Source organism: Bombina bombina, chromosome 3, assembly GCF_027579735.1.
Source record: "Bombina bombina isolate aBomBom1 chromosome 3, aBomBom1.pri, whole genome shotgun sequence".
Lineage (NCBI taxonomy): Eukaryota > Metazoa > Chordata > Amphibia > Anura > Bombinatoridae > Bombina > Bombina bombina.
Genome location: NC_069501.1, coordinates 1,168,591,747 through 1,168,619,024, shown reverse-complemented (window position 1 = coordinate 1,168,619,024; position 27,278 = coordinate 1,168,591,747). Strand labels below are relative to the sequence as shown.

Below are 27,278 nucleotides of genomic sequence, written 5' to 3'. Positions count from 1 at the left end.
CAGGAGATCTGGTCAGTGGTCAGGGCAGGAGTCGGGGCGGAGCAGCTTACCTGGGTCCCCAGATCGAGTGTGGTGGCCTGCTGTCCGACCTGCTGGTGTGTGGTGACAGGGCAAGCATCCGAGAGGCTGTCCCATACAAAGGAGGTAGTGAGGTGTCCCAAGGTCATTCCCTAACAAGACCTCGGTGGACAAATGGTTCATAGCCTCTACTTCCACAGCATGGGAGCCGGAACCCCAATCCAAGTATACCCGTGCAGTAGGAATCTGGAGCACCGTACCCCCAGCCACACAAACTGCAAGAGACTTCCCTGTTTGGTCCAAATGGGTGACCATGTGTGGCTAGACAAGGGTAACAGTTGCCCCATTGTCTCATAATCCCTGGGCCGGTCGGCTGTTGATCCAGATGACCTGTCAGTGGTGCAGGCGGTTGTCCCCAGTGGCGGGGTCTACCTTATGTAGGACACCGACCTCTTCCTCTACCCATTTGGCATAATCTGCCGGGCCCTCTGCATGCAAGCAGTGGGTGGCAGCTCTGTAGCCTCCAGCCAGAGCCCTTGTCCACTGAGCCGGAGGGGATTCTTTGGCCACTCCACCACCGGGCAGTGCCTTCCGATATGACCCATCTGACTGCACCCAAAGCACCCCCGAGGTTAGCTGGTCCCAGAGAGGCATGCAGGCCCTGGTTGGGTCTGGAGGAACCAGGGGGTGAGCAGGGGTGGTAGAGGAGCGGGTCACCGGTCGCGGCTCAGGGCGAGCCTGATGCTGGGCACCCAGGTACTGGACAGCCAGGATGGCCGCTTGGTTGGCTGTCTCGGGTCCCCTATCTCGGGCCCATCGGACCCATTCTCGCACCTCTACTGGGGAGTAGTTATAGAAGTGCTCCAACAGAATGAGCTGGGTGGCTTTGGCCAGGGTAGTTACATGGCAGCCTGCGAACCAAGAGTCCAAGGCCCGGGTGTACCAGTGTGTCCACTCCGTAAAAGGCTGCCCCTCTTGCCTCTTTAGTTCCCGGAACTTTAGCAGGTGAACCTCCGGCATGAGACCATAGTGGGCAAAGATGCACTCCTTTAACCGGTCATAGTTCTTTCAGTCTCCTGAGGGAACAGTGTTGAAAGCCTCTAGGGCTGGTCCGGACAGCTTTCCGAGCAGGAGGGCGACTTGGTCGGTGTCGGCAACACCCTGCAACTCGCACTGTGTTTCAAATATTTGGAGGTAACTATTGATCTCCTCCTCATTGTATTTGAAGGCTCGGAAAGCCTCATGGGGTAGCTTCTTCGGCTGGGAAGGTGGATCCAGGGGAACCGGCATGGCTCCCCCCATAGACTTTTGGACTTCCATCATTTTCAGTCACTGCTCTGATCGCTATCTGACTCACCTGCCAGCTCGTTAGCCCGGTCACCTTCCATCAGTTCAGTGATCATGGCTGCCTTGGAATTGTTGCCGGCAACTTTCCCCCGAGCTTCAAGCAAGTTTTTCAGCATATTCTTCCGGAGCCCAGCATACTGCTGCTCCATCTGAAGAGGGCTTCAGTTGGTGGTTTAAATGTTCCAGATAGAGGGAAGCATCAAACCTGACTGGGTACCTCTGCCAGAAGGGTCCTTCCTATACCTGGAACATACCGCTATGTAGCGGAGCAAAGTGATTATAGTGGAGCCCACCCAAATAACTAGACAAAACCAGTATTCGGGTGAAACAAAGAACAACTTTATTGTGGAAACACACTGCTTATGTACACTCCTTGATAAGGAGTCTTATCAGATCCCAAGATCTCTCACCATTCCCGTCTCTCCAGACAGGCTGGTGCCCCCCACAGCATTTATAGTGCCATAGAGTCCCAGTGATATGGAGGTGGTTATTATGGGGTGATTATGGGGGAGCAACGGCACATCCAGGGTGTCGTTGGAAAGCTCTCGGTCCCCAGATGTCACAGTCCAAAAAGTGACATGATCCATTGCTGGGCGCCGGAGCTACGGGTGATCAAACATACACCGGGAAAGCCATGGGAAGTAGGAGTTGTTCCGAAACCCCAAGTTTCCAAAGGAGCTCCTCTCTGGCAATCATCCTACCTCTTGCCCTATCTAGGGGGTACCAACCCACAAAAGAGCGGAGCTCTGGGGTGAAGGGCCACTAGAGCGGCCTGGGGTGAAGGATCTTCAGGGAGGCGTGGCTGGCTGGTAGTTCCAGGAGCCCAGTCAGCCATGAAGGGGTTAGGCAGTCAGAGATCAGCTATCCCGTGAGGAAGTACAGATCACAAAACAAGCAAAACTAAGACTCTGGGAGATTGTGAATGCCCTAAAAGGGTCAAATCCGGTGTGAAAATGAAGTGGCTGGGTACTAGGGGTTGGGGATTTAGCCTTCCCGGCCTGGTATCCGTGACACATAATATTTAAGACTTGTTTGTTGTCTTTTAAAGCACTAAACTATATAGGACCTAGCTACCTAAAAGAAGTCTTGGTGCCCTATGTTCCAACACTTATTATTTGATTACCTATAATGAAATGTGCCAAAAGTATATTGTGCAAGCATTTCACCATGCCACTTCATCACTGTGGAACTCTTTCTCCAATACAATGAAAGAGACCATTTCCCTGGACATAGTTAAACAAATACTAAAACTTTTAAGATCAAAAAACTAATATATAAACTTGCTTAAATCACAATCAAACACTGAGATTACGAGTTTTGCGGCAACAGGGGTGTGGTGCTAACGCTTAGTTTCAGCTCACCGCTCACCTACAAACAACACTGGTATTACGGGTTTTTTTCAACCCGGCGTTAGCCTCTAAAAAGTGAGCGGAGAGCAAAATTTAGCTCCACATCTCAACTCAATACCAGCGCTGCTTACGGTAGCGGTGAGCTGGCTAAACGAGCTCATGCACAATTTCCCCATAGGCATCAATGGGGCAGATTCAGCTGAAAAAAACCCATCCAATCCCCCCTTAATAAAACCTAACACTAACCCCTTGAAGATCACCCTACTGTGAGACGTCTTCACCCAGCCGGGCACAAGTGGTCCTCTAGAGGGGCAGAAGTCTTCATCCGATCTGGGCAGAAGAGGACCTCTAGATGGGCAGAAGTCTTCATCCAGGCGCCATCTTCTATCTTCATCCATCCGGAGCGGTCCATCTTGAAGCCAGCCAACGCAGAGCATCCCTCCAGACCGACGACTACACGACGAATGACGGTTCCTTTAAATGACATCATCCAAGATGGCGTCCCTTGAATTCCGATTGGCTGATAGGATTCTATCAGCCAATCGGAATTAAGGTAGGAAAAATCCTATTGGCTGATGCAATCAGCCAATAGGATTGAAGTTCAATCCTATTGGCTGATCCAATCAGCCAATAGGATTGAGCTTGCATTCTATTGGCTGTTCCAATCAGCCAATAGAATGCAAGCTCAATCCTATTGGCTGATTGGATCAGCCAATAGGATTTTTCCTACCTTAATTCTGATTGGCTGATAGAATCCTATCAGCCAATCGGAATTCAAGGGACGCCATCTTGGATGACGTCATTTAAAGGAACCGTCATTCGTTGTGTAGTCGTCGGTCTGGATGGATGCTCTGTGTCGGCTGGCTTCAAGATGGACCCGCTCCGGTCCGGATGGATGAAGATAGAAGATGGCGTCTGGATGAAGACTTCTGCCCATCTAGAGGTCCTCTTCTGCCCGGATTGGATGAAGACTTCTGCCCCTCTAGAGGACCACTTGTGCCCAGCTGGGTGAAGACGTCTCAAAGTAGGGTGATCTTCAAGGGGTTAGTGTTAGGTTTTATTAAGGGGGGATTGGGTGGGTTTTAGAGTAGGGTTGGGTGTGTGGGTGGTGGGTTTTAATGTTGGGGGGGTATTGTATTTTTTTTTATAGGCAAAAGAGCTGATTGCTTTGGGGCAATGCCCCGCAAAAAGCCCTTTTAAGGGCTATTTTTAATTTAGTATAGGGTAGGGATTTTTATTATTTTGGGGGGCTTTTTTATTTTATTAGGGGGATTAGATGAGATGTAATTATTTTAAAATTTTTGTAATTATTTTATTTTTTTCTTTAATTTAGTGGGTTTTTTTCGTACTTTAGTTTATTTTATTTAATTGTAGTTAATTGTAGGTAATTTAGTAAATTAATTTAATTATAGTGTAGTGTTAGGTGTAATTGTAATTTAGGTTAGGATTTATTTTACAGGTACTTTTGTATTTATTTTAGCTAGGTAGTTATTAAATAGTTAATAACTATTTAGTAACTATTCTACCTAGTTAAAATAAATACAAAGTCGCCTGTAAATTAAAAATATATCCTAACATAGCTACAAATGTAACTATTAGTTATATTGTAGCTAGCTTAGGGTTTATTTTATAGGTAAGTATTTATTTTTAAATAGGAATAATTTATTTAATTGTAGTAATTTTATTTTGTTTTATTTAAATTATATTTAAGTTAGGGGGGGTAGACTTAGGTTTAGGGGTTAATAAATGTAATATAGTAGCAGCGACGTTGTGGGCGGCAGATTAGGGGTTAATAAATGTAGGTAGGTGTTGGCGATGTTAGGGATGGCAGATTAGGGGTTAATAAAATGTAACTAGTGTTTGCGAGGTGGGAGTGCGGTGGTTTAGAGGTTAATATATTTATTAAAGTGGCGGCGATGTCCGGTCGGCAGATTAGGGGTTAAAAATGTTATTTAAGTGTTTGCGATGTGGGGGGGGGGCCTCAGTTTAGGGGTTAATAGGTAGTATATGGGTGTTAGTGTACTTTTTAGCAATTAAGAGTTTTATGTTACAGCATTAGCCCATAAAACTCTTAATTACTGACTTTTAAATGCGGTAGGAGTCTTGACAGGAGAGGGTGTACAGTTCACTTTCTCCAAGACTCGTAATACCGGCGTTAGGAAAATCCCATTAAAAAGATAGGATACACAATTGACGTAAGGGGATTTGCGGTAAGCTCGAGACGTGGAATAAAAGTGAGTGGTACACCTGTACCTGCCAGACTCGTAATACCACCGGGCGTTAAAAAGCAGCGTTGGGACCTCTCAACGCTGCTTTTTAAGGCTGACGCAAGACTCGTAATCTAGCCGAAAGAAAGTAATCAAACAGCACAAACAAATGTGAGAGTGCACCAAAAAGGATAAATGTCCCAGGTTAGGTAATCACGATGGTAATAGACAGCAGGTGAACCTCAGGGGAAAAAAAAGAAACACATATAGTGAAGTTCTGTGGTTATAAAATATTTCTGAAGAGCCAAAACACGGTACTCACATCATTGTCTAGTGCTTCAAAATCAAGCTCTAGACATACAGCACAGGAAACTCCCAATAGGAGACAAAAGCAAAGAACGATATCCCAGCTTCACAAGGAATAAATCAGAAGTGGTTAAAAAGTTATAACATATTTATAAAAAACAAGTCACAAGGTATACAAAATGAGACTGACCCAATCATAGACCACTGCAAGCAAAAGACTGTGTGTATCACAATGTCTGGTGAATGCTGTTTAGGTCCGGTAAGGAACAAGGCTCTGCCCCTTTTGTGATGTCACTACGCTCCAATGTACATTTCACCAATCACAGCTTGGCTTTTTCGAGGATTGAAAATGAAGTGAAAGTGAAAATGAAGTTGCTGGGTAGTAGGGGTGGGGGTTTAGCCTTGCTGGCCTGGTATCCTTGACACATATTAAATATATTTAAGACTTGTTTGTTGTCTTTTAAAGCACTGAATGATATAGGACCCAGCTACCTAAAATAAGTCTTAGTGCCCTATGTTCCAACACTCATTATTTGATTACCCTATAATGAAATGTGCTAAAAGTATATTGTGCAAGCATTTCACCATGCCACTTCATCTCTGTGGAACTCTTTCTACAAAATACAATGAAAGAGGTCACTTCCCTGGACATAGTTAAACAAATACTCAAGCTTTACCTGTTCACACAAGCCTTTCAAGACAAATACCTATGGTTTTCTTATACAAAGCAAAGCAACATATAAAGTTGAAATGTAACACGTAACATCCAACCAGGATTTAATTTATATATATATATATATATATATATATATATATATATATATATATATATATATATATATATATATATATATATATTTGAAAGAGTTTTTCTGTGATAAAAACAAAGTCTATTTAACATAACAGGTGAAAAAACATAATTTATGCTTACCTGATAAATTTATTTCTCTTGTGGTGTATCCAGTCCACGGATCATCCATTACTTGTGGGATATTCTCCTTCCCAACAGGAAGCTGCAAGAGGATCACCCACAGCAGAGCTGTCTATATAGCTCCTCCCCTAACTGCCACTACCAGTCATTCGACCGAAGACAAGCAAGAGAAAGGAGAAACTATAGGGTGCAGTGGTGACTGTAGTTTAAAAATAAAAAACACCTGCCTTAAAATGACAGGGCGGGCCGTGGACTGGATACACCACAAGAGAAATAAATTTATCAGGTAAGCATAAATGATGTTTTCTCTTGTAAGGTGTATCCAGTCCACGGATCATCCATTACTTGTGGGATACCAATATCAAAGCTATAGGACACGGATGAAGGGAGGGACAAGGCAGGCGCTTAAACGGAAGGCACCACTGCCTGCAAGACCTTTCTCCCAAAAATAGCCTCCGAAGAAGCAAAAGTATCAAATTTTAAAAACCCATGTGGAAGCTACCGCTCTAGTAGAATGAGCTGTAATCCTTTCAGGAGGCTACTTAGCCTTAGCCAAAAGAAAGAGAGGTTGCCAAAGCCTTTTGGCCTCTCCTCTGTCCAGAGTAGACAACAAACAATGCAGATGTTTGATGAAAATCTTTAGTAGCTTGTAAATAAAACTTTAAAGCACGAACCATGTCAAGATTGTGTAAAAGACGTTCCTTCTTTGAAGAAGGATTAGGACACAGTGACGGTACAACAATCTCCTGATTGATATTTTTATTAGATACCACCTTAGGTAAAAAACCAGGTTTGGTACGTAACACTACCTTATTTGCATGAAAAATGAGATAAGGGGAATCACATTGTAAAGCAGATAACTCTGAAACTCTTCGAGCCGAGGAGATAGCTACTAAAAACAGAACCTTCCAGGATAAGAGCTTAATATCTATGGAATGCAAAGGTTCAAACGGAACCCCTTGAAGAACCTTAAGAACTAAATTTAAACTCCAAGGCGGAGCATGAGGTTTAAACACAGGCTTGATTCTGACTAAAGCCTGACAAAACGCCTGCACATCTGGAACCTCAGCCAGACGTTTGTGCAAAAGAATAGACAGAGCAGAAATCTGTCCTTTTAAGGAACTAGCTGACAAACCCTTCTCCAATCCTTCTTGGAGAAAAGATAATATCCTAGGAATCCTGACCTTACTCCATGAGTAACCCTTGGATTCACACCAATGAAGATATTTACACTATATCTTATGATAGATTTTTCTGGTGACAGGCTTTCACGCCTGTATTAAGGTATCAATGACCGACTCGGAGGAACCACGCTTTGATAAAATCAAGCGTTCAATCTCCAAGCAGTCAGCCGCAGAGAAATTAGATTTGGATGGTTGAAAGGACCCTGAAGTAGAAGGTCCTGCCTCAGAGGCAGAGTCCATGGTGGAAAGGATGACATGTCCACCAGATCTGCATACCAAGTCCTGCGTGGCCACACAGGTGCTATCAAAATTACCGATGCTCTCTCCTGTTTGATCTTGGCAATCAGACGAGGGAGCAGAGGAAACGGTGGAAACACATAAGCCAGGTTGAAGGACCAAGGCGCTGCTAGAGCATCTTCCATACACTGAGCCACCGAAGGGCGATAAGTATAATAAAGAACACAGCAGGAATTTAGAAGTTTTGACAACCTGTCCTCTGTCAGGTAAATCCTCATTTCTACAGAATCTATCAGAGTTCCCAGGAAGGAAACTCTTGTGAGAGGGGATAGAGAACTCTTCTTTTCGTTCACTTTCCACCCATGAGACCTCAGGAATGCCAGAACAATGTCCGTATGGGACTTGGCAATTTGGAAATTCGACGCCTGTATCAGAATGTCATCTAAGTAAGGGGCTACTGCTATGCCCTTCGGCCTTAGGACCGCCAGAAGTGACCCCAGAACCTTCGTAAAGATTCTTGGTGCCGTAGCTAACCCAAAGGGAAGAGCCACAAACTGGTAATGCCTGTCTAGGAAGGCGAACCTGAGAAACCGATGATGATCTTTGTGTATCGGAATGTGAAGATAAGCATCCTTTAAGTCCACGGTAGTCATGTATTGACCCTCCTGGATCATAGGTAGGATGGTTCAAATAGTCTCCATCTTGAAAGATGGGACCCTGAGAAATTTGTTTAGGATCTTGAGATCTAAGATTGGTCTGAAGGTTCCCTCTTTCTTGGGAACCACAAAGAGATTTGAATAGAAGCCTTGCCCCTGTTCCTCCTTTGGAACTGGGTGGATCACTCCCATAACTAGGAGGTCTTGAACACAATGTAAGAATGCCTCTCTCTTTATCTGGTCTGCAGATAATTGTGAGAGGTGAAATCTTCCTTTTGTGGAAGAAGCTTTGAAGTCCAGAAGATATCCCTGGGACACAATTTCCAATGCCCAGGGATCCTGGACATCTCTTGCCCAAGCCTGGGCGAAGAGAGAAAGTCTGCCCCCTACTAGATCCGTTACCGGATCCGGGGCTGATCTTTCATGCTGTCTTAGAGGCAGCAGCAGGCTTCTTGGCCTGCTAACCTTTGTTCCAGGCCTGGTTAGGTCTCCAGATGTCAGGTATGAGGTGTATGTCTTTAAATCCAACCTTATTTAAGGCTACTCCTCCCCCTCTCACCTGCCGTTTAATTTAGTTGTGTACTCTATCTCAAGCTGAGACGCCAGCACAACTCAATACCTGGCTAAATAATATTGAACTAAATCATTATATCCCCAAAGGACTTTTCTACTACACTAACAGACCAGTGAATCTTTTGTGACATCCTGCTACTGGATTTACCTTGGATTACAATCTCATGCTAACCTCCTCCGGAGTTCTTAAGTGACTGAGGGTTTCCAGGAAACAGGTGCTTATCAACTCTCACCGGCTCTTCTCCGGTGCCTCTCACCAATCTTTCCAGTTCCCTCATCCTCTGGTGATCTACTTTGGTTTGGCCGCTTACTACTACAGATTGGCACAGTTACAGTGCGGCACTCCCTGCAAACAAGACTTTACACAGCCTTTACTCTGCTACGCTCTGCCGTAGCCAGTCCGAGATTCCTGAGAGCTGATTGGTGCTCACGCACACCCCCCCCCTCTCTCGCTGCACACAGTCTGCAGCTGTACAGCTCTCCCTCTACTGCTCTAATCCTCAAGCTGTAATATTACCGGTCAGCAAATAGAGACTTTTAAGTTCCTAAATACTACATTACTGGGATTCTATTGATCCACATTACCATTAGGAACCAACTACCATATTTAAAGGTACATACACAGAGGGATAACCTTTGAATCTTACCGGACTCTCTCCCTCTCCTGTAACCTATAAACACTGAACTAACACAGGAGTGTTTAACCCTTTATTTCCCTATCCTGCTCTGTACAAGACTTTATTGTATAACCTGAAAGATTACTCCTCATAGCAATAAATAAAGTTGTTATATCTGCAGTTGAGATCCAACCACCAAACAAATTCTGTTTTCAGAGACAGAGTGTGACACCAGACCGGCTTGTACTGGGCAAAATTTCCCTCTTGTTTTGCATTAGAGGGAGTTGATGCCGCGCTCGTCTTAAAGTTTCGAAAGGCACGAAAATTAGTTTGTTTGGTCCTTAATTTATTAGACCTATCCTGAGGAAGGGCATGACCTTTCCTCCAGTAATATCAGAAATGATCACCTTCAGTCCAGGCCCGAATAGGGTCTGCCCCTTGAAGGGAATGTTGAGAAGTAACGTCAGCTGACCAGGATTTAAGCCATAGCGCCCTACGCGCCTGTATAGCAAAACCTGAGTTCTTAGCCGTTAGTTTGGTTAAATGAACAACGGCATCAGAAACAAATGAATTGGCTAGCTTAAGCGCTTTAAGCTTGTCAAGTATATCATCCAATGGAGTTTCTACCTGTAAGGCCTCTTCCAGAGACTCAAACCAGAAGGCCGCAGCAGCAGTGACCGGGGCAATGCATGCAAGAGGCTGGAGAATAAAACCTTGTTGAATAAACATTTTCTTAAGGTAACCCTCTAACTTTTTATCCATTGGATCTAGGAAAGCACAACTGTCCTCGACGGGAATAGTTGTACGCTTAGCTAGGGTAGAAACTGCTCCCTCCACCTTAGGGACCGTTTGCCATAAGTCCTGTGTAGCGGCATCTATTGGAAACATTTTCTTAAAAATAGGAGGGGGAGAGAACGGTACACCTGGTCTATCCCATTCCTTAGTAATAATTTCTGAAAACCTTTTAGGTATTGGAAAAACATCAGTGTAAACAGGCACTGCATAGTATTTATCCAATCTACACAATTTCTCTGGCACTATAATGGTGTCACAGTCATCCAGAGTAGCTAAAACCTCCCTGAGCAACATGCAGAGGTGTTCAAGCTTAAATTTAAATGTAGACATATCAGAATCAGGTTGAATCCTCTTCCCTGAGTCAGAAAAATCACCCACAGAAAGAAGCTCTCTTGCCTCAGCTTCTGCATATTGTGAGGGGATATCAGACATAGCTACTAAAGCATCAGAGAGCTCTGTATTTTTTCTAGTCCCAGAGCTGTCTCGCTTTCCTTGTAACCCTGGTAGTTTGGACAATACCGCTGTAAGGGTATGATCCATAACTGCTGCCATGTCTTGTAAAGTAAACGCCATGGGCGCGCTAGATGTACTTGGCGCCACTTGAGCGGGAGTCCCTTGAGCGGGAGTCAAAGGTTCTGACACATGGGGCGAGTTAGTCGGCATAACTTCCCCCTTGTCAATTTCCTCTGGTGATAAATCTTTTAAAGACAGAATATGATCTTTATAACTTAAAGTAAAATCAGTACATTTGGTACACATTCTAAGAGGGGGTTCCACAATGGCTTCTAAACATAGTGAACAAGGAGTTTCCTCTATCTCAGACATGTTTAAACAGACTAGCAATGAGACCAGCAATCTTGGAAAACAAGCAAAAAATAAAAACGGTACTGTGCCTTTAAGAGAAACACATTTTGTCAGAAATTGAAAAACAGTGATAAAATCAGTAAATCTTACGAAATTTTTACAGTGTGTATAATAGACTAACAGAGCATTGCACCCACTTGCAAAAGGATGATTAACCCCTTAGTTTCACAACCGGATCAAAAAAACCATATAAACGTTTTAACAGTCACAACAAACTGCCACAGCTCTGCTGTGACCCTACCTGCACATACAATGACTTTTGAAGGCACAAAAACCCTTTGTAGAGGTCCTAAGTGTTCAGGGGACTCCTTCAGGGAAGCTGGAAGTCTCAAGCTGCAAAAACTACTGCACGATTTAGGCCTGAAATTAGGCACCTCCCAACCTGTACTCACAGTGAGAGGTCCATAAAAAACTATCCCTAGGCAAAATCTAGCCAGCCATGTGGAAAAAACTGGGCCCCAATAAAGTTTTATCACCAATATGTAGAAAAAACGTTTAAACACTTCCAGCAAACGTTATCTTATTTTCAGTAATGTGAGAAAGTAATAAGAATATTACCTTTTACAGCAAGCATGATACTAGTCGTTATTAAATCACTGTAATCAGGCTTACCTTAAATAAATCCGGTATTAACAGCATTTTCTAGCATATTCATTTCTCTAGAAAAATTTAAACTGCACATACCTCATAGCAGGAGACCCTGCACGCCATTCCCCCAGCTGAAGTTACCTCATCTCTTCAGTTATGTGTGAGAACAGCAATGGATCTTATAACCTGCTAAGATCATCAAAAACCACAGGCAGACTCTTCTTCAACTTTCTGCCTGAGGCTAAAACAGTACAACTCCGGTACCATTTGAAAATAATAAACTTTTGATTGAAGATAAACTACATAAATTCACCACATCTCTCTAGCTACTTCCTATCGTGTCGAGAGCTGCAAGAGAATGACTGGTAGTGGCAGCTAGGGGAGGAGCTATATAGACAGCTCTGCTGTGGGTGATCCTCTTGCAGCTTCCTGTTAGGAAGGAGAATATCCCACAAGTAATGGATGATCCGTGGACTGGATACACCTTACAAGAGAAATATCATGCAGTGTTGTAACTGCTTTCAAATATACAGGTCAATGCTATAGTTGGTTGAAATGAGGAAGCTCTTCATTAAGAACATACATACTTATGATTAGATTCACTTACTAGATTGATCTCAATCAATATGAGGTAAGTATGCCACTTGCTTGAGAGAGAGACATCCGGTATTTCCTTGGGATATTTATGTTCTTCCTTTTCTTCCTTTGATTTATATTCTCTATGCCTTGTAATCACTTAAGACATCACACGATTGTGTGCGGATGAGTGAAACAGGAAACAGAAACCAATGACCAATGATTACAACGCATAGAGAATATTAAAGGAGAAAAGGAAGAAAATATATCCCACAAGGAAACACCGGATTGAAGTAAACTCTAGTAAGTGAATCTAATCATAATGATTTATGTTGTTCATGAAGAGCTTCCTCATTTGTACCACCTACATCATTGAACTGTATATAAGCCGTTACAACACTGCAAGAGAATTTTCACCTGCTGTGTTAAATAAGCTTTTTAATAGGCTTTGTTTTTACCACAGAAACACTCTTTTACAACTATTTGTATTTTCGTTTTGGTTTAGGGGGCCTGATCTTGTTTCTAACAGCAAAAGACATAAACTATTTCACTGAATTAATACTGTCTTGATACTGTCCACATAGTACAAAACCTGTGTTGTTTGCCAAGGTTCCTTCGGAACGAAGCATTCTACTTCTTAAATATATACAGTATATATACATATATAGTTATTTTTAGTAATATTTTAATACATTTATATGATTTCAAGGCAACCATAAAGTGTTTATTTGAGTCAAAATGTGAACGGAGCATGAAAAAAAGAATCATTTTGCTATTTATTATATTTCACTTTAAAAGGGTTTTCTGATAAATTGGTGTAGGTTTGGTAAAGAGAGTCTGAAACTGATAAAAAAAATGTTTGTTTTTTTCAGGTGGATTGGAACATATTGGAGTATATCCCGTAAACAAATCTGCATTAGTATATATGTATCACTTCTACCTGCATAGAAACATAAATATCAAACATTATATTTACAGAGAATATATATTTTAGAATATGTTCTTATTTTTAATTTGTAAACTCTAAATATATCATATCAGAGTTTGGTTTAAGGGTTTAACAATATGGGATATTTTTATGGCAGCAATACATTTGTATGTCTAAAAGGGTTAAGTGATGAACATGAAGTTATATATTTTATAGAAAACATTTTCTGTAATAAACATTTAGGGCCTGATGATCAAAAACTCATCGGCATGAAGAGAAATCTCACCAAATCTTTGGAAGCTTTTTTTAAACATTATTTTGCAATGTAGGTGTCTCTTCTTCACATCCAAAACTCATCATAGGTAGATAAACAACTATCAAGAAAAAAATTGCCTTTTTTAAAGTCTTTGGGATCCATGTACAAAGCGGTGTAAGCTGGTATGGAGCCCTTGCAGGGCAGGTTCGCATATGCAAGCCTTTTTCCTGCAATGTAAGACGTAGGAGTCATTAGACCGCTGCTTCTTACACTCTATGCCACCTCTGAGGTGGTGAGGAGAAATCACTGAGAGCTTGCTCGCTCTAGGTGATTGACAAACCCTTCTGTCATGGGATTGGATGTGCGAGAGAAGGTGCAGGCTTCACACGCTCACTTGAGCGTCTAATTAAACATACGGGCAGTGGATCCTGTTCATCCGCTGCCCATTGCTTCAAAATGAACTTAGTTGTTTGAACTGCCCTTTCAGCCATTCCATTGGCCCGCGGGTAATGCGAACTTGACGTAGAATGGATGAAATCATATTCACTGCTGAAAGATCTGAACTCCATGGAAGCAAAATGCATTCGGTTATCACTCACTAGCTCCATCGGAATGCCCCACCGGGCGAACAGGCTTTAGAGACGAGTGATAGCCAGACTGGTGGTCTCATTCAGGGGTACAATCTTCAAATAACTGGAATAGTAGTCGATCACAACCAGGTACTTCTTCCCATGAAGTTCGCACAATTCTGCGTCTATCTTCTGCCACGGGCTTGCAGGCAGTGGGGTAGAAATTAAGGGCTCTCTTCTTTGAGTAGGCTGGCATTCCCGGCAAAAAGCACATTTTGACACATGGCTTACAATGTCGGTACTGATCCCAGGCCATCATACCCCCATAGCTTCCCTTTCTCTGCACTTTGTAATAACCAAGTGGCCATCATGAATCCTGCTTAACATCCCCTGCAACATGCTAAAAGAAATAACAATGCAGTCTTAGAACAGCACTAAACCGTGCAGCTCCATGAGCTGTGAGCTCTCTGACTGGTAAGAGTTTAAAGATATCCAGGCTGCCTGGCTCTCGGGCCAACCTTTCTTTATATACTTAATAACTTCTTAAAGATCTGTATCTAAACGTGTCGCCTTTCTTGTTTGCTCTAGCTTCCTTGACGAGATGGATTTAGATGCCAGAACTGAATCCATGTACACGTTCACATCTGATTCCGTTGAAGATCCTTCAGCAGCAGCCAGCGGGAGCCTGTAAAGTGTCTGCCACTATCAGTTGTTTCCCCAGCACATGCACTGCCTGAACGTTGAACCTGAGCAGCCTCATCAGAAGTCTCTGGCATCTTAGGGGAGTATTGTCAATATCATAGGAATTGATTAGAGGGACTAGTGGTTTATGGTCAGTTTCAAGACTAAATTTCTCTACTCACAGGCCCAAACTGCAGCCAGGTACTCTTTCTCAATTTGGGTTTATTTCAATTCTGCAGCCGTCAGTGTACGAGAACAGTAGGTGATGGGCTGTAGTTTGTTCTCATTCAGCTGGAAGAGGGCGGCCCCTAACCCATAACTGCTCGCATCAGCACTAAACACAGTCTTTTTAGAAGCATCGTAGAACCCCAACACTGGGGCAGGCCCCAGCAGGGACTTGACCTGTATAAAAGCTTCTTCCTGTGGAGGTCCCCAGACCCAGGCAACATCTTTCTTCAACAACTTGGTGATAGAGTGGAGTACTGTGGATAAATCTGGTAGGAACTTGCACACATAATTCACAAAGCCCAATATTTGTCTCAGCTCGTGTACATCAGAAGGACTTTACATCTGTGGATTTTATCCGGGTCCAGCTTGATGCCATTTCCATTGATGATATGCCCAAAATAACATAACTCAAGTTTTACAAAATGGCATTTCTCTTTATTTAATTTCAGCCCGGACTCTCTAATGGTCTGCAGCACACAGTTCAATCCTGTGTAGATCCATACAGTAAAATGTCATCCATGACGACTATCATGCCCTCGTGGTCCCTTTAGAGGGAACTCATCTCTCTTTGAAAGATTTCAGGAGCAGAGGATATCCCGAAGGGGAATCTACAGAAGCAAAACCAACCTACCGGTGTAATAAAGGTACTCTGTTAGCAACACTTTGGGTCCAGAGGTATCTGCCAGAAGCCACTGGAATGGTCCAGTGTAGAGAAGAACTTCGCCCCAGCCAGTTTCAGAGCTATGTCTTCAAGTGTCAGCAGCACATATCTCTCTCTTTTCACTGCCTCATTCAGCCGTTTCAAGTCTACGCAGATGCCTACCTTCCGTTCTTCTTCACAACGGGCACAATTGGGGCACACCAGTCAGTTGCTTCAACAACCTCTTCAATAACTCCCATATTCTTCATACGCAGAAGTTTCTTCTCCACTTGAGGTATGAGTGGGAATGGAATTCTACAAGGTGCAGTAATGCTATATGGGACTGTATCAACTTTAAGTGATATTGGGACTGGGTTGCAATATAGCAGGCCTAATTCACCAAACATGTCTTCCGTAATCTTGTTTACTCTGGCGACAAGGCCCAAACCACAGGCTGTTTTCCTGCTCAATAGGTTGTTAACACACTGACCTCTAATTACATGTACCCTCATGGTGAATTTCCTCTGCTTGTACTCGCACCTGGCAAGAAATTTCCCAGCACAATTGATGCGGCCACCAGGACTATGAACTTTTATTGTAACTTTCGCCAACTGAAGCTGTTGAGGCAGTTTTATGAATGCTGCAGGGAACACAACAGTGATGTCTGCTCCTGTGTTAATCTTGAAGACAACCTTGGCTCCCATTACAGTAAGGGTAACCCGCCAATCTTCGTCTGAACCAGACCATTCAACAACAGACCCTATAAAGGACACCTCTTGAGCCTCCTGGTCACTAGCCACCAGCATCTCCTTAATGAATTCAGTTTTACGCACCACTTTAAAATGGCTCATTTGGTTACACTTTCTATAGCTTTTATCTTTAGCGGGGCATATGACATTCTGATCATGGGTACGGTTACACCGCATGCAGTGAGCCTGCTGCACCCATCTGCATCTGGGCCTATCTGCTGTCCTTGGTCTACCGCTCACACTGTGCCTTTCACCTGCAGCTCTGCTGAACTGCTGCACTTCATCCACAATACTCTCAGACCTCATGTCAGCACTTTGCTTTTTCACCAGTTCACTCTGGCGGACCATCCTATTAGCCCCATCAAACATCAATTCAGCCTCCAACTTCAGTGAGACCTTAGCATCTGCAATTCCTATAACTATTCTGTCTCTGATTTTCTCTTCTTTAGCAACACCAAACTCACAGAATTCAGCTAGTTCATACAGGCTGCCCACAAATGACTCCACAGATTCTCCCACATGCTGAGCGTGTTTATGGAAACAGGCCCTCTCATGAATCTCATTACATTTGGGTAATGAGCACTGAGTTTGTTCATGACTATTTCAAAGTAAAACTCTTCCCCTTCTTGGAATTTAAAGGCATTAAACACTGGCTCCACATCTTTCCCCATAGAGTATAAAAGAGAATTAACTTGTACTTCACCACTCTCCTTGTCCAGCTTGGAAGCAAACCTGAAGCATTGAAACCGCTGACACCATGTAGGCCAAGCTGCAGGCTGAGAGAAATCAAAAGGCTCAGGTGAGGTAAACTTTGACATCGTCAATAATCAGTAAACAGAAGCGCAGGCAAGTAATTCTGACACCATGTCATGAGATGCAGGACACAGCATAGAAGGAAAAATGCTATTTTATTGCAGAGCATAGAAGTATACAGACTGCACAACACATCAGACTTATTAAATGTGAGTCCCAGGGCAGCCACTAGAAATTTTGGGACCCCTTACTTAACCATTGATCAGCCCCCCCCCCTCCCCCCTTTTTGGCATGTGCAATTTTTGAACAAGTGACTAAAACGTATATGCACTTTATTCTTAAGTGTAGTCAAACTTGGAAATGTTGTAAAGGTAGTAACACACAAACACAGAAACACACAGACACACATAAGGATTCACATATAGACACTCTAGCAGACACGCAAAGAAATACACAAACAATCTCAGACACAGACACCCACACAGACACTCAGCACTTGTTTACATTGACCTGACAAGAAATGAGGTAGACTACAGTTTTGTCAAAAAAGGAGATTTACAAGACAAAATATGATTATCTTTTTGTCAAGGAAGATGCCAACTATATGATGACAACAGCATGCAGTGGCTGAAAGGAAGGGCCCTGAACTGCCTAAACAATCATTTAAAGGTTAAGTTGTGGATTGGTGACTTCCAGAAATGTCTCATTAGTCTCAAAGTCTATAGAAAGATGTGAATAATCAGTAGTAAGGTCAAAATGTCCTAAAACGGAACAGACATTGGACACACAAACTCAAACACAAACTTGCACATACACCAAAGGAAACACCCACAGAGACAGCCTCAGAAAACACACAAAGACATACACACAGACACCCACAGAAAACACACAAAGACATACACACACACACACACACACAGATACCCACAGAAAACACACAAAGACATACACACACACCCTGACAGAGACATTCACAGAAACCACACAATGCCTTGCAAAAGTATTTACCCCCCTTGGCATTTTTCGTGTTTTGTTGCCTCACAACCTGGAATTAACATGGATTGTTTGAGGATTTGCATCATTTAATTTACAGAACATGCCCACAACTTTGAAGATTTTTTTTTTTTTATTGTGAAGCAAACAACAAATAGGACAAAATAACAGAAAAAATCAATGTGTATAACTATTCACCCCCTAAAGTCAATACTTTGTAGAGCCACCTTTTGCGGCAATCACACCTCCAAGTCGCTTTGGATAAGTCTCTATGAGCTTGCCACATCTTACCACTGGGATTTTTGCCCATCCCTCTTTGCAAAACTGCTACAGTTCCTTCAAGTTGGATGGTTTGCGCTTGTGAACAGCAATCTTTAAGTCTGACCACAGATTTTCTATTGGAATGAGGTCTGGGCTTTGACTAGGCCATTCCAACACATTTACATTTTCCCCTTAAACCACTCAAGTGTTGCTTTAGCAGTGTGTTTGGGGTCATTGTCCTGCTGGAAGGTGAACCTCCGTCCTAGCCTCAAATCACGCACAGAGTGATACAGGTTTTGCTCAAGAATATCCCTGTATTTAGCACCATCTTTCCCTCAACTCTGACCAGTTTCCCAGTCCCGGCTGCTGAAAAACATCCCCACAGCATAATGCTGCCACCACCATGTTTCAATGTGGGGATGGTGTTCTTTGGGTGATTTGATGTGTTGGGTTTGTTCCAGACATAGCGTTTTCTTTGATGGCTGAAAAATTTAATTTTAGTCTCATCAGACAAGAGCACCTTCCTCCATACATTTTGGGAGTCTCCCACATGCCTTTTCGCAAACTCAAAACGTGCCATTTTGTTTTTTGCTGAAAGTAATGGCTTTCTTCTGGCCACTCTGCCATAAAGCCCAACTCTATGGAGCGTACAGCTTATTGTCATCCTATGTACAGATACTCCAGTCTCTGCTGTGGAACTCTGCAGCTCCTCCAGGGTTACCCTAGGTCTCTGTGCTGCCTCTCTGATTAATACCCTCCTTTCCCGGTCCGTGAGTTTTGGAGGGCGGCCGTCTCTTGGCAGGTTTGCTGTTGTGCCATCTTCTTTCCATTTGGTTATGATAGATTTGATGGTGCTCCTGGGGATCATCAAAGATTTGGATATTTTTTTATAACCTAACCCTGACTTGTACTTCTCAACAACATTGTCCCTTACTTGTTTTGAGAGTTCCTTGGTCTTCATGGCAGTGTTTGGTTATTAGTGCCTCTTGCTTAGGTGTTGCAGCCTCTGGGGCCTTTCAAAAAAGGTGTGTATATTTAATGACAGATCATGTGACACTAAGATTGCACACAGGTGGACATCATTTCACTAATTATGTGTAATTGGTTGCACCAGAGCTTTTTATGGGTTTCATAACAAAGAGGGTGAATACATACGCACATGTATTTTTCTTATTTCACTTCACCAACTTAGACTATTGTGTTTTGATCCATCACATAAAATTCAGATTAATAAAACATTGAACTTAAGGCTGTAATGTAACAAAATAGGTAAAAAGTCAAGGGGGTGAATACTTGTGCAAGGCATTGTATTTACATACACACCCTCACTGAGACATCCACTGAAAATGCACAAAGACGGACACACAAACCCTCACAGGGAGACCCACAGAAAAAAAATACATACACACTAATAGAGATACCAAGAAAAGCACAAAGACATAAACACAGAGACCCACAGAAACACTCACAGGAGGTAACATTTCTGCACATTGCCATCCCCAAAATCAAATGACATGCATGATAAAAAAAATAGCAGAAATTAAGAGATCACTTTTAAAAGAATCATATTTGTAAATGTGCAAACAAAAATACTTCTGTAAATTCAAAATTGTACATTATTCGTCTGCCAAAAGGGGTAGATGAAGAAAAGTACTTTTGAAAGGTTGACATATGTTTGGTTCCTCCCCCCCCCCCCATTTTTCCCAACCAAAAGCACCACTTCAAATCTGGTGTACAAATGTTCCCATTTTGACAATGCTGTACTCTATATGGTCTTGGTGCAACCATAAGCTGTGGTACTCAATCTCATATCATTAGATCTGGTTAAATGCAGGATTTAGGCTTGTTAAGTTAACCTGTCTCATTTTGAACACTGAGCAACCTTTGCCTGATAGTATTACATTTCATGCAGATGTAAAAAATCTTTGATAAAATGCCTCTTGGCATCTGGAAAGTTCTTGCATAAAGGGGCAGTAAACTGTAATGTAATAAATAAATATATAAATAAATATATATATAAATAATATATATAAATATATATATATCATATCTGCCAAAAGGGAACCTACCATTTATTTATTTATTTAGGAGGAAACATTTCTGCATGGTTTAAATATAGAATTTCAACAGCATTGTCAAATAATCATAAATACACTGCTGCATATTGCTAAAAAAAATGGGTTTTATGGACCCCTGGCCCCACCATACAACTACCACACTGAAGTTACAATATGAAATTGCACAAATAAATAAAAAAAAACATTTACTAAGTAAGTCCTACCTAAGTGATCTGCCGTCTGACTCAGGCACACACTGTACAAACTAGTCTGTCTCACTCTGTGCGTAGTGGTTTAGTGCACACTCAGAAATCCTCTCAAATGCTAATGCTTTACTCCTTGCAATGACATTTCCCATGCTCAATAGCACTCTGCTTGAGTGCCCTCTGGTGGCTGTCAAAATGTAAAAAAAAATAAAAAATTTTTTTAAATAGTTGTGCTTGCCTCATGGGGCCCACTGGGCCCCTGAGAGGAGTCACCCTATTCACTGCCACATAGACTATAACTGCTATATGCCATGCCCCCATCCAGTGACACCACACTCCCATTCTCATCACAGTTGCCAAGTGTGTTGTATCAGACTGGACTGTCTGATATTTCACCTGATTGTTACATCAATGTGTATAAACAATAGCCATTACACTGATTTAGTCTGATTCAGGCATATGTATTAGGTATGTCTGAAATGGGCATACAGATGACAAGTGCAATGCTTAAGCTTAAAGGGACAGTCAAGTCCCAAAAAAACTTTCATGATTTAAATAGGGCATATAATTTTAAACAACTTCCTAATTTTCTTTTATCACCAATTTTGTTTTGTTCTCTTGGTATTCTTAGTTGAAAGCTAAACCTAGGAAGTTCATATGCTAATATCTTAGAACCTTGAAGACTGCCTCTAATCTGAATGCATTTTGACCATTAGAGGGCATTAGTTCATGTGTTTTATATAGATATCATTGAGCTCATGCACGTGAAGTGACCTAGGAGTGAGCACTGATTGGCTAAAATGCAAATCTATCAAAATAAGGTGGCAGTCAGCAGAAGCTTAGATACAAGGTAATCACAGAGCTAAAACGTGTATTATTCTAACTGTGTTGGTTATGCAAAACTAGGGAATGGGTAATAAAGATATTATCTTTCTTTTAAACAACAAAAATTCTGGTGTTGACTGTCCCTTTAAGGGTCTGATCTTAGATGTTATGTGGCCATATGGCAAACAGGACTGCATTAGCAGAGGCATATATTTGATAGTAGATGCAGGGGTAGTGGTGATGCAGAACAGAAATGTTAAGGGGCAAACAGTTACCCTCAGAGCTCTGTGCAGGGGCCAGAAAGCTCATTGGGCTACATGTGGAGGGCTAGGGTGAGTGGAGTGGAGTAGGAGTCATCAGGTGTTGGCAGGTGTGATTAATGTAGAAAATATACAAATACAAATCTATGCAAAATGTAAAAATCATATTGCGGGGGAACTTCTGCGGTACAGTCATATTCAGCTTACATTTTGTGAGCTTCTCCAACTACATTTTAATCTGCATAAAATTTAGTTTTTTGTGTCATCTGCTAATAAGTCTTATAGTTACAAAGTGTACTATAATTTCAGTACAGTTTGTGCCTAGTCTTATTATTATAGGCAGCTTCAATTTATTTAGGGTATAAGCCCTTACAGCCACCCCCTACATTTGTAGGCTTTTTTTATATATACAATAAATTCCGTCTTATTCCATGAATGTAAAAATCCATGTATACACACTGCTTGATCAAAAAAATGCTTTACCTATTACCCATGAAATAATAAGTAATTCCATCCAAGAGAAGGACGTTGTTTTCATTCTAAAAATTTGTTGTGTATTATCTGTGCACGATTCATTAGGAAGGATTTTGGTGCCTTCAAATCTGTCAGCTGCGTTCATAACTAGAAGACCAAGGAAGATAGTGAAGGACGCTGCGTGTGCTACAAACTTCATGAAAGGTCCACGCATTATTTTACTCAGCTGAAAAAGATAAAATAAAGTTATGCATATATAGTATAAAATAATGAAAGGACTAAAGGATTAAGAAAATGCGGCTTTACATTAAATCATGAATAAATACAGTGCTTAATATACCTTAGATTTTATTTCAGCACAAAGTATTCAAATGGTTTATAAAATAATTGTTGTCTAAATACAGACATAACTTGCTTTAATTGGTTGTGTCTAAAAGTCTAGTACATTTTTATATGGATTATTCTATGGAACTGGGTATAGGATTAAAATATATATTCTCACTTTCAATGGCACTAACTACTTATGTGTTATGTTTTACAGTAACATTCATTTCAATGCAATATTTTTTTGTTTCTATGACAAATGGTTAATCAAGACTGTTAAATCTGATATTGCTTCTAAAAGGAAATGCATGTTTGTGCACAATTGATGCTCATGTGTTTGCTTACTGGTTTATAAAAAATCATTCAAGGGTGAAAATAGTTTTGGGTTTTTAAGTACGGGAACAGTTCTTTAAAAAATAAACAATAACTATGAAAAAAAAATTAGTTCAATATCTCTTTAAAAGCTTTACTCCGATTTGTCAAAGTTAATCATTTGTAGCTACAGGGAACGCCTTACAAATTACTTTACAAAACATACAGTTCCATTCTATTTTATCTTTCTATTGTAGCTTATTTTTTTCAGTCATACGGGGTCTGGACAGACTGCAACATTCAAGTGATGAAGCAAGGATCAAATAGGAGATTTGTGGCAATTGTGTCTGTGTTTGTGTATAAATATAGATGTAGATATGTGTGTGTATATAGATATTGATGTGTGAGTGTGCTTAATGGCAACCATTTATGTTAATTCCAGAGGGCTTCCCCGCATTTTTCTGCTTTTGAAATGGAAATGTGAGATTTAAAGGGATAGTAAACACCAAAAATGTTTAAAAAGATAGATAATCCCTTTATTTAACATTCCCCAGTTTTTCATTACCAATACTGTTATATAAAACACAATTTATGCTTACCTGATAAATTTATTTCTCTTGTGGTGTATCCAGTCCACGGATCATCCATTACTTGTGGGATATTCTCCTTCCCAACAGGAAGTTGCAAGAGGACACCCACAGCAGAGCTGTTATATAGCTCCTCCCCTAACTGCCATATCCAGTCATTCGACCGAAACAAGCCGAGAAAGGAGAAACCCTAGGGTGCAGTGGTGACTGTAGTTTAATCTAAAATTTTGACCTGCCATAAAATGACAGGGCGGGCCGTGGACTGGATACACCACAAGAGAAATAAATTTATCAGGTAAGCATAAATTGTGTTTTCTATTGTAAGGTGTATCCAGTCCACGGATCATCCATTACTTGTGGGATACCAATACCAAAGCTAAAGTACACGGATGAAGGGAGGGACAAGGCAGATACTTAAACGGAAGGTACCACTGCCTGTAAAACCTTTCTCCCAAAAATAGCCTCCGAAGAAGCAAAAGTATCAAATTTGTAGAATTTTGAAAAAGTATAAGGCGAAGACCAAGTCGCCGCCTTGCAAATCTGTTCAACAGAAGCCTCATTTATTAAGGCCCAAGTGGAAGCCACAGCTCTAGTAGAATGAGCTGTAATCCTTTCAGGAGGCTGTTGTCCAGCAGTCTCATAGGCTAAGTGGATTATGCTTCTTAGCCAAAAAGAAAGAGAGGTTGCCGAAGCCTTTTGTCCTCTTCTCTGTCCAGAGTAAACAACAAACAAATCAGATGTTTGACGAAAATCTTTAGTAGCTTGTAAGTAAAACTTTAAAGCACGAACCACGTCCAGATTATGTAAAACACGTTCCTTCTTTGAAGAAGGATTAGGACACAATGATGGAACAACAATCTCTTGATTGATATTCTTAGTAGATACCACCTTAGGCAAAAACCCAGGTTTTGTACGCAGAACTACCTTATCTGCATGGAAGATCAGATAAGGAGAATCACATTGTAAAGCAGATAACTCGGAGACTCTACGAGCCGAGGAAATAGCCATCAAAAAAAGAATTTTCCAAGATAAAAGCTTGATATCTATGGAATGAAGAGGTTCAAACGGAACCCCTTGAAGAACTTTAAGAACCAAATTTAAGCTCCATGGGGGAGCAACAGGTTTAAACACAGGCTTGATTCTAACCAACGCCTGACAAAACGCCTGAACGTCTGGAACATCCGCCAGACGCTTGTGCAAAAGAATAGACAGTGCAGAGATCTGTCCCTTCAAAGAACTAGCTGATAATCCTTTCTCCAAACCCTCTTGGAGAAAAGATAATATCCTGGGAATCCTAACCTTACTCAATGAGTAACTCTTGGATTCACACCAATAAAGATATTTACACCATATCTTATGGTACATTTTCCTGGTAACAGGCTTTCGTGCCTGTATTAAGGTATCAATGACAGACTCGGAGAAGCCACGCTTTGATAAAATCAAGCGTTCAATCTCCATGCAGTCAGTCTCAGAGAAATTAGATTTGGATGATGGAAAGGACCTTGAAGTAGAAGGTCTCGTCTCAAAGGCAGAGTCCAAGGTGGAAAGGATGACATGTCCACTAGGTCTGCATACCAGGTCCTGCGTGGCCACGCAGGTGCTATCAAAATCACTGATGCTCTCTCCTGCTTGATTCTGGCAATCAGTCGAGGGAGCAGAGGAAACGGTGGAAACACGTAAGCCAGGTTGAAAGACCAAGGCGCTGCTAGAGCATCTATCAGCGTCGCTTCCGGGTCCCTGGACCTGGATCCGTAATAAGGAAGCTTGGCGTTCTAGCAAGACGCCATGAGATCCAGTTCTGGTTTGCTCCAACGATGAATCAATTGATCAAACACCTCCGGATGGAGTTCCCACTCCCCCGGATGAAAAGTCTGACGACTTAGAAAATCCGCCTCCCAGTTCTCTACACCTGGGATATGGATCGCTGATAGGTGGCAAGAGTGTTTCTCTGCCCAGCGAATTATTTTGGAGACTTCTAACATCGCTAAGGAACTCCTTGTTCCCCCTTGATGGTTGATGTAAGCCACAGTCGTGATGTTGTCCGACTGAAATCTGATGAACCTCAGGGTTGTTAACTGAGGCCAAGCCTGAAGAGCATTGAATATTGCCCTCAATTCCAGAATATTTATTGGGAGGAGTTTCTCCTCCTGAGTCCACAACCCCTGAGCCTTCAGGGAGTTCCAGACTGCACCCCAACCTAGAAGGCTGGCATCTGTTGTTACAATTGTCCAATCTGGCCTGCAAAAGGTCATACCTTTGGACAGATGGACCCGAGATAGCCACCAGAGAAGAGAATCTCTGGTCTCTTGATCCAGATTTAGTAAAGGGGACAAATCTGTGTAATCCCCATTCCACTGACTGAGCATGCATAATTGCAGCGGTCTGAGATGAAGGCGCGCAAACGGAACTATGTCCATTGCCGCTACCATTAAGCCGATTACCTCCATGCACTGAGCCACCGAAGGGCGCGGAATTGAATGGAGAACACGGCAAGAATTTAGAAGTTTTGATAACCTGGACTCCGTCAGGTAAATTTTCATCTTTACAGAATCTATCAGAGTCCCTAGGAAGGAGACTCTTGTGAGTGGGGACAGAGAACTCTTCTCCTCATTCACTTTCCACCCGTGCGACCTCAGAAATGCCAGAACTATGTCCGTATGGGACTTGGCAATTTTGAAATTTGACGCCTGTATCAGGATGTCATCTAGATAAGGGGCCACTGCTATGCCCCGTGGCCTTAGAACCGCCAGAAGCGACCCCAGAACCTTTGTAAAAATTCTTGGGGCTGTAGCTAACCCGAAGGGAAGAGCCACAAACTGGTAATGCCTGTCCAGAAAGGCAAACCTTAAGAACCGATGATGATCTTTGTGTATCGGAATATGAAGGTAAGCATCCTTTAGATCCACCGTAGTCATATATTGACCCTCCTGGATCATAGGTAGGATGGTCCGAATAGTTTCCATTTTGAATGATGGAACACTGAGGAATTTGTTTAAGATCTTTAGATCCAAGATTGGTCTAAAGGTTCCCTCTTTTTTGGGAACCACAAACAGATTTGAGTAAAATCCCTGTCCCTGTTCCTCCTTTGGAACTGGATGGATCACTCCCATAACTAGGAGGTCTTGCACACAGTGTAAGAATGCCTCTTTCTTTATCTGGTTGACAGATAATCGTGAAAGGTGAAATCTCCCTTGTGGAGGAGAAGCTTTGAAGTCCAGAAGATACCCCTGAGATATAATCTCCAACGCCCAGGGATCCTGAACATCTCTTGCCCACGCCTGGGCGAAGAGAGAAAGTCTGCCCCCTACTAGATCCGTTACCGGATAGGGGGCCATTCCTTCATGCTGTCTTAGAGGCAGCAGCAGGCTTTTTGGCCTGCTTGCCTTTGTTCCAGGACTGGTTAGGTTTCCAGGCCGTCTTGGACTGAGCAAAAGTTCCCTCTTGTTTTGTAGCAGAGGAAGTTGATGCTGCATTTGCCTTGAAGTTTCGAAAGGCACGAAAATTAGACTATTTGGCCCTTGATTTTGACCTGTCCTGAGGAAGGGCATGACCCTTACCTCCAGTAATGTCAGCAATAATTTCCTTCAAACCAGGCCCTAATAGGGTCTGCCCCTTGAAGGGAATGTTAAGTAGTTTAGACTTTGAGGTCACGTCAGCTGACCAAGATTTAAGCCATAGCGCCCTACGCGCCTGGATGGCAAATCCAGAATTCTTAGCCGTTAGTTTAGTCAAATGAACAATGGCATCAGAAACAAAAGAATTAGCTAGCTTAAGTGCTCTAAGCTTGTTAAGTATGTCCTCCAATGGAGTCGTTGTCTGTAAAGCCTCTTCCAGAGACTCAAACCAGAACGCCGCAGCAGCAGTGACAGGAGCAATGCATGCAAGGGGCTGCAGGATAAAACCTTGTTGAATAAACATTTTCTTAAG

General features: G+C 42.2%; 1 protein-coding gene across 1 annotated transcript in view; it reads right to left on the bottom strand.

The window, feature by feature from the left end:
* TRPC6 (transient receptor potential cation channel subfamily C member 6) overlaps positions 1-27,278 on the bottom strand; it is a 599,576-nt gene that overhangs the window by 214,354 nt on the left and 357,944 nt on the right. The window contains exon 5 of the mRNA XM_053708587.1: positions 22,138-22,354. Within this exon, the coding sequence (XP_053564562.1) occupies positions 22,138-22,354 (217 nt within the window). The remainder of the gene's footprint in view (positions 1-22,137; positions 22,355-27,278) is intronic.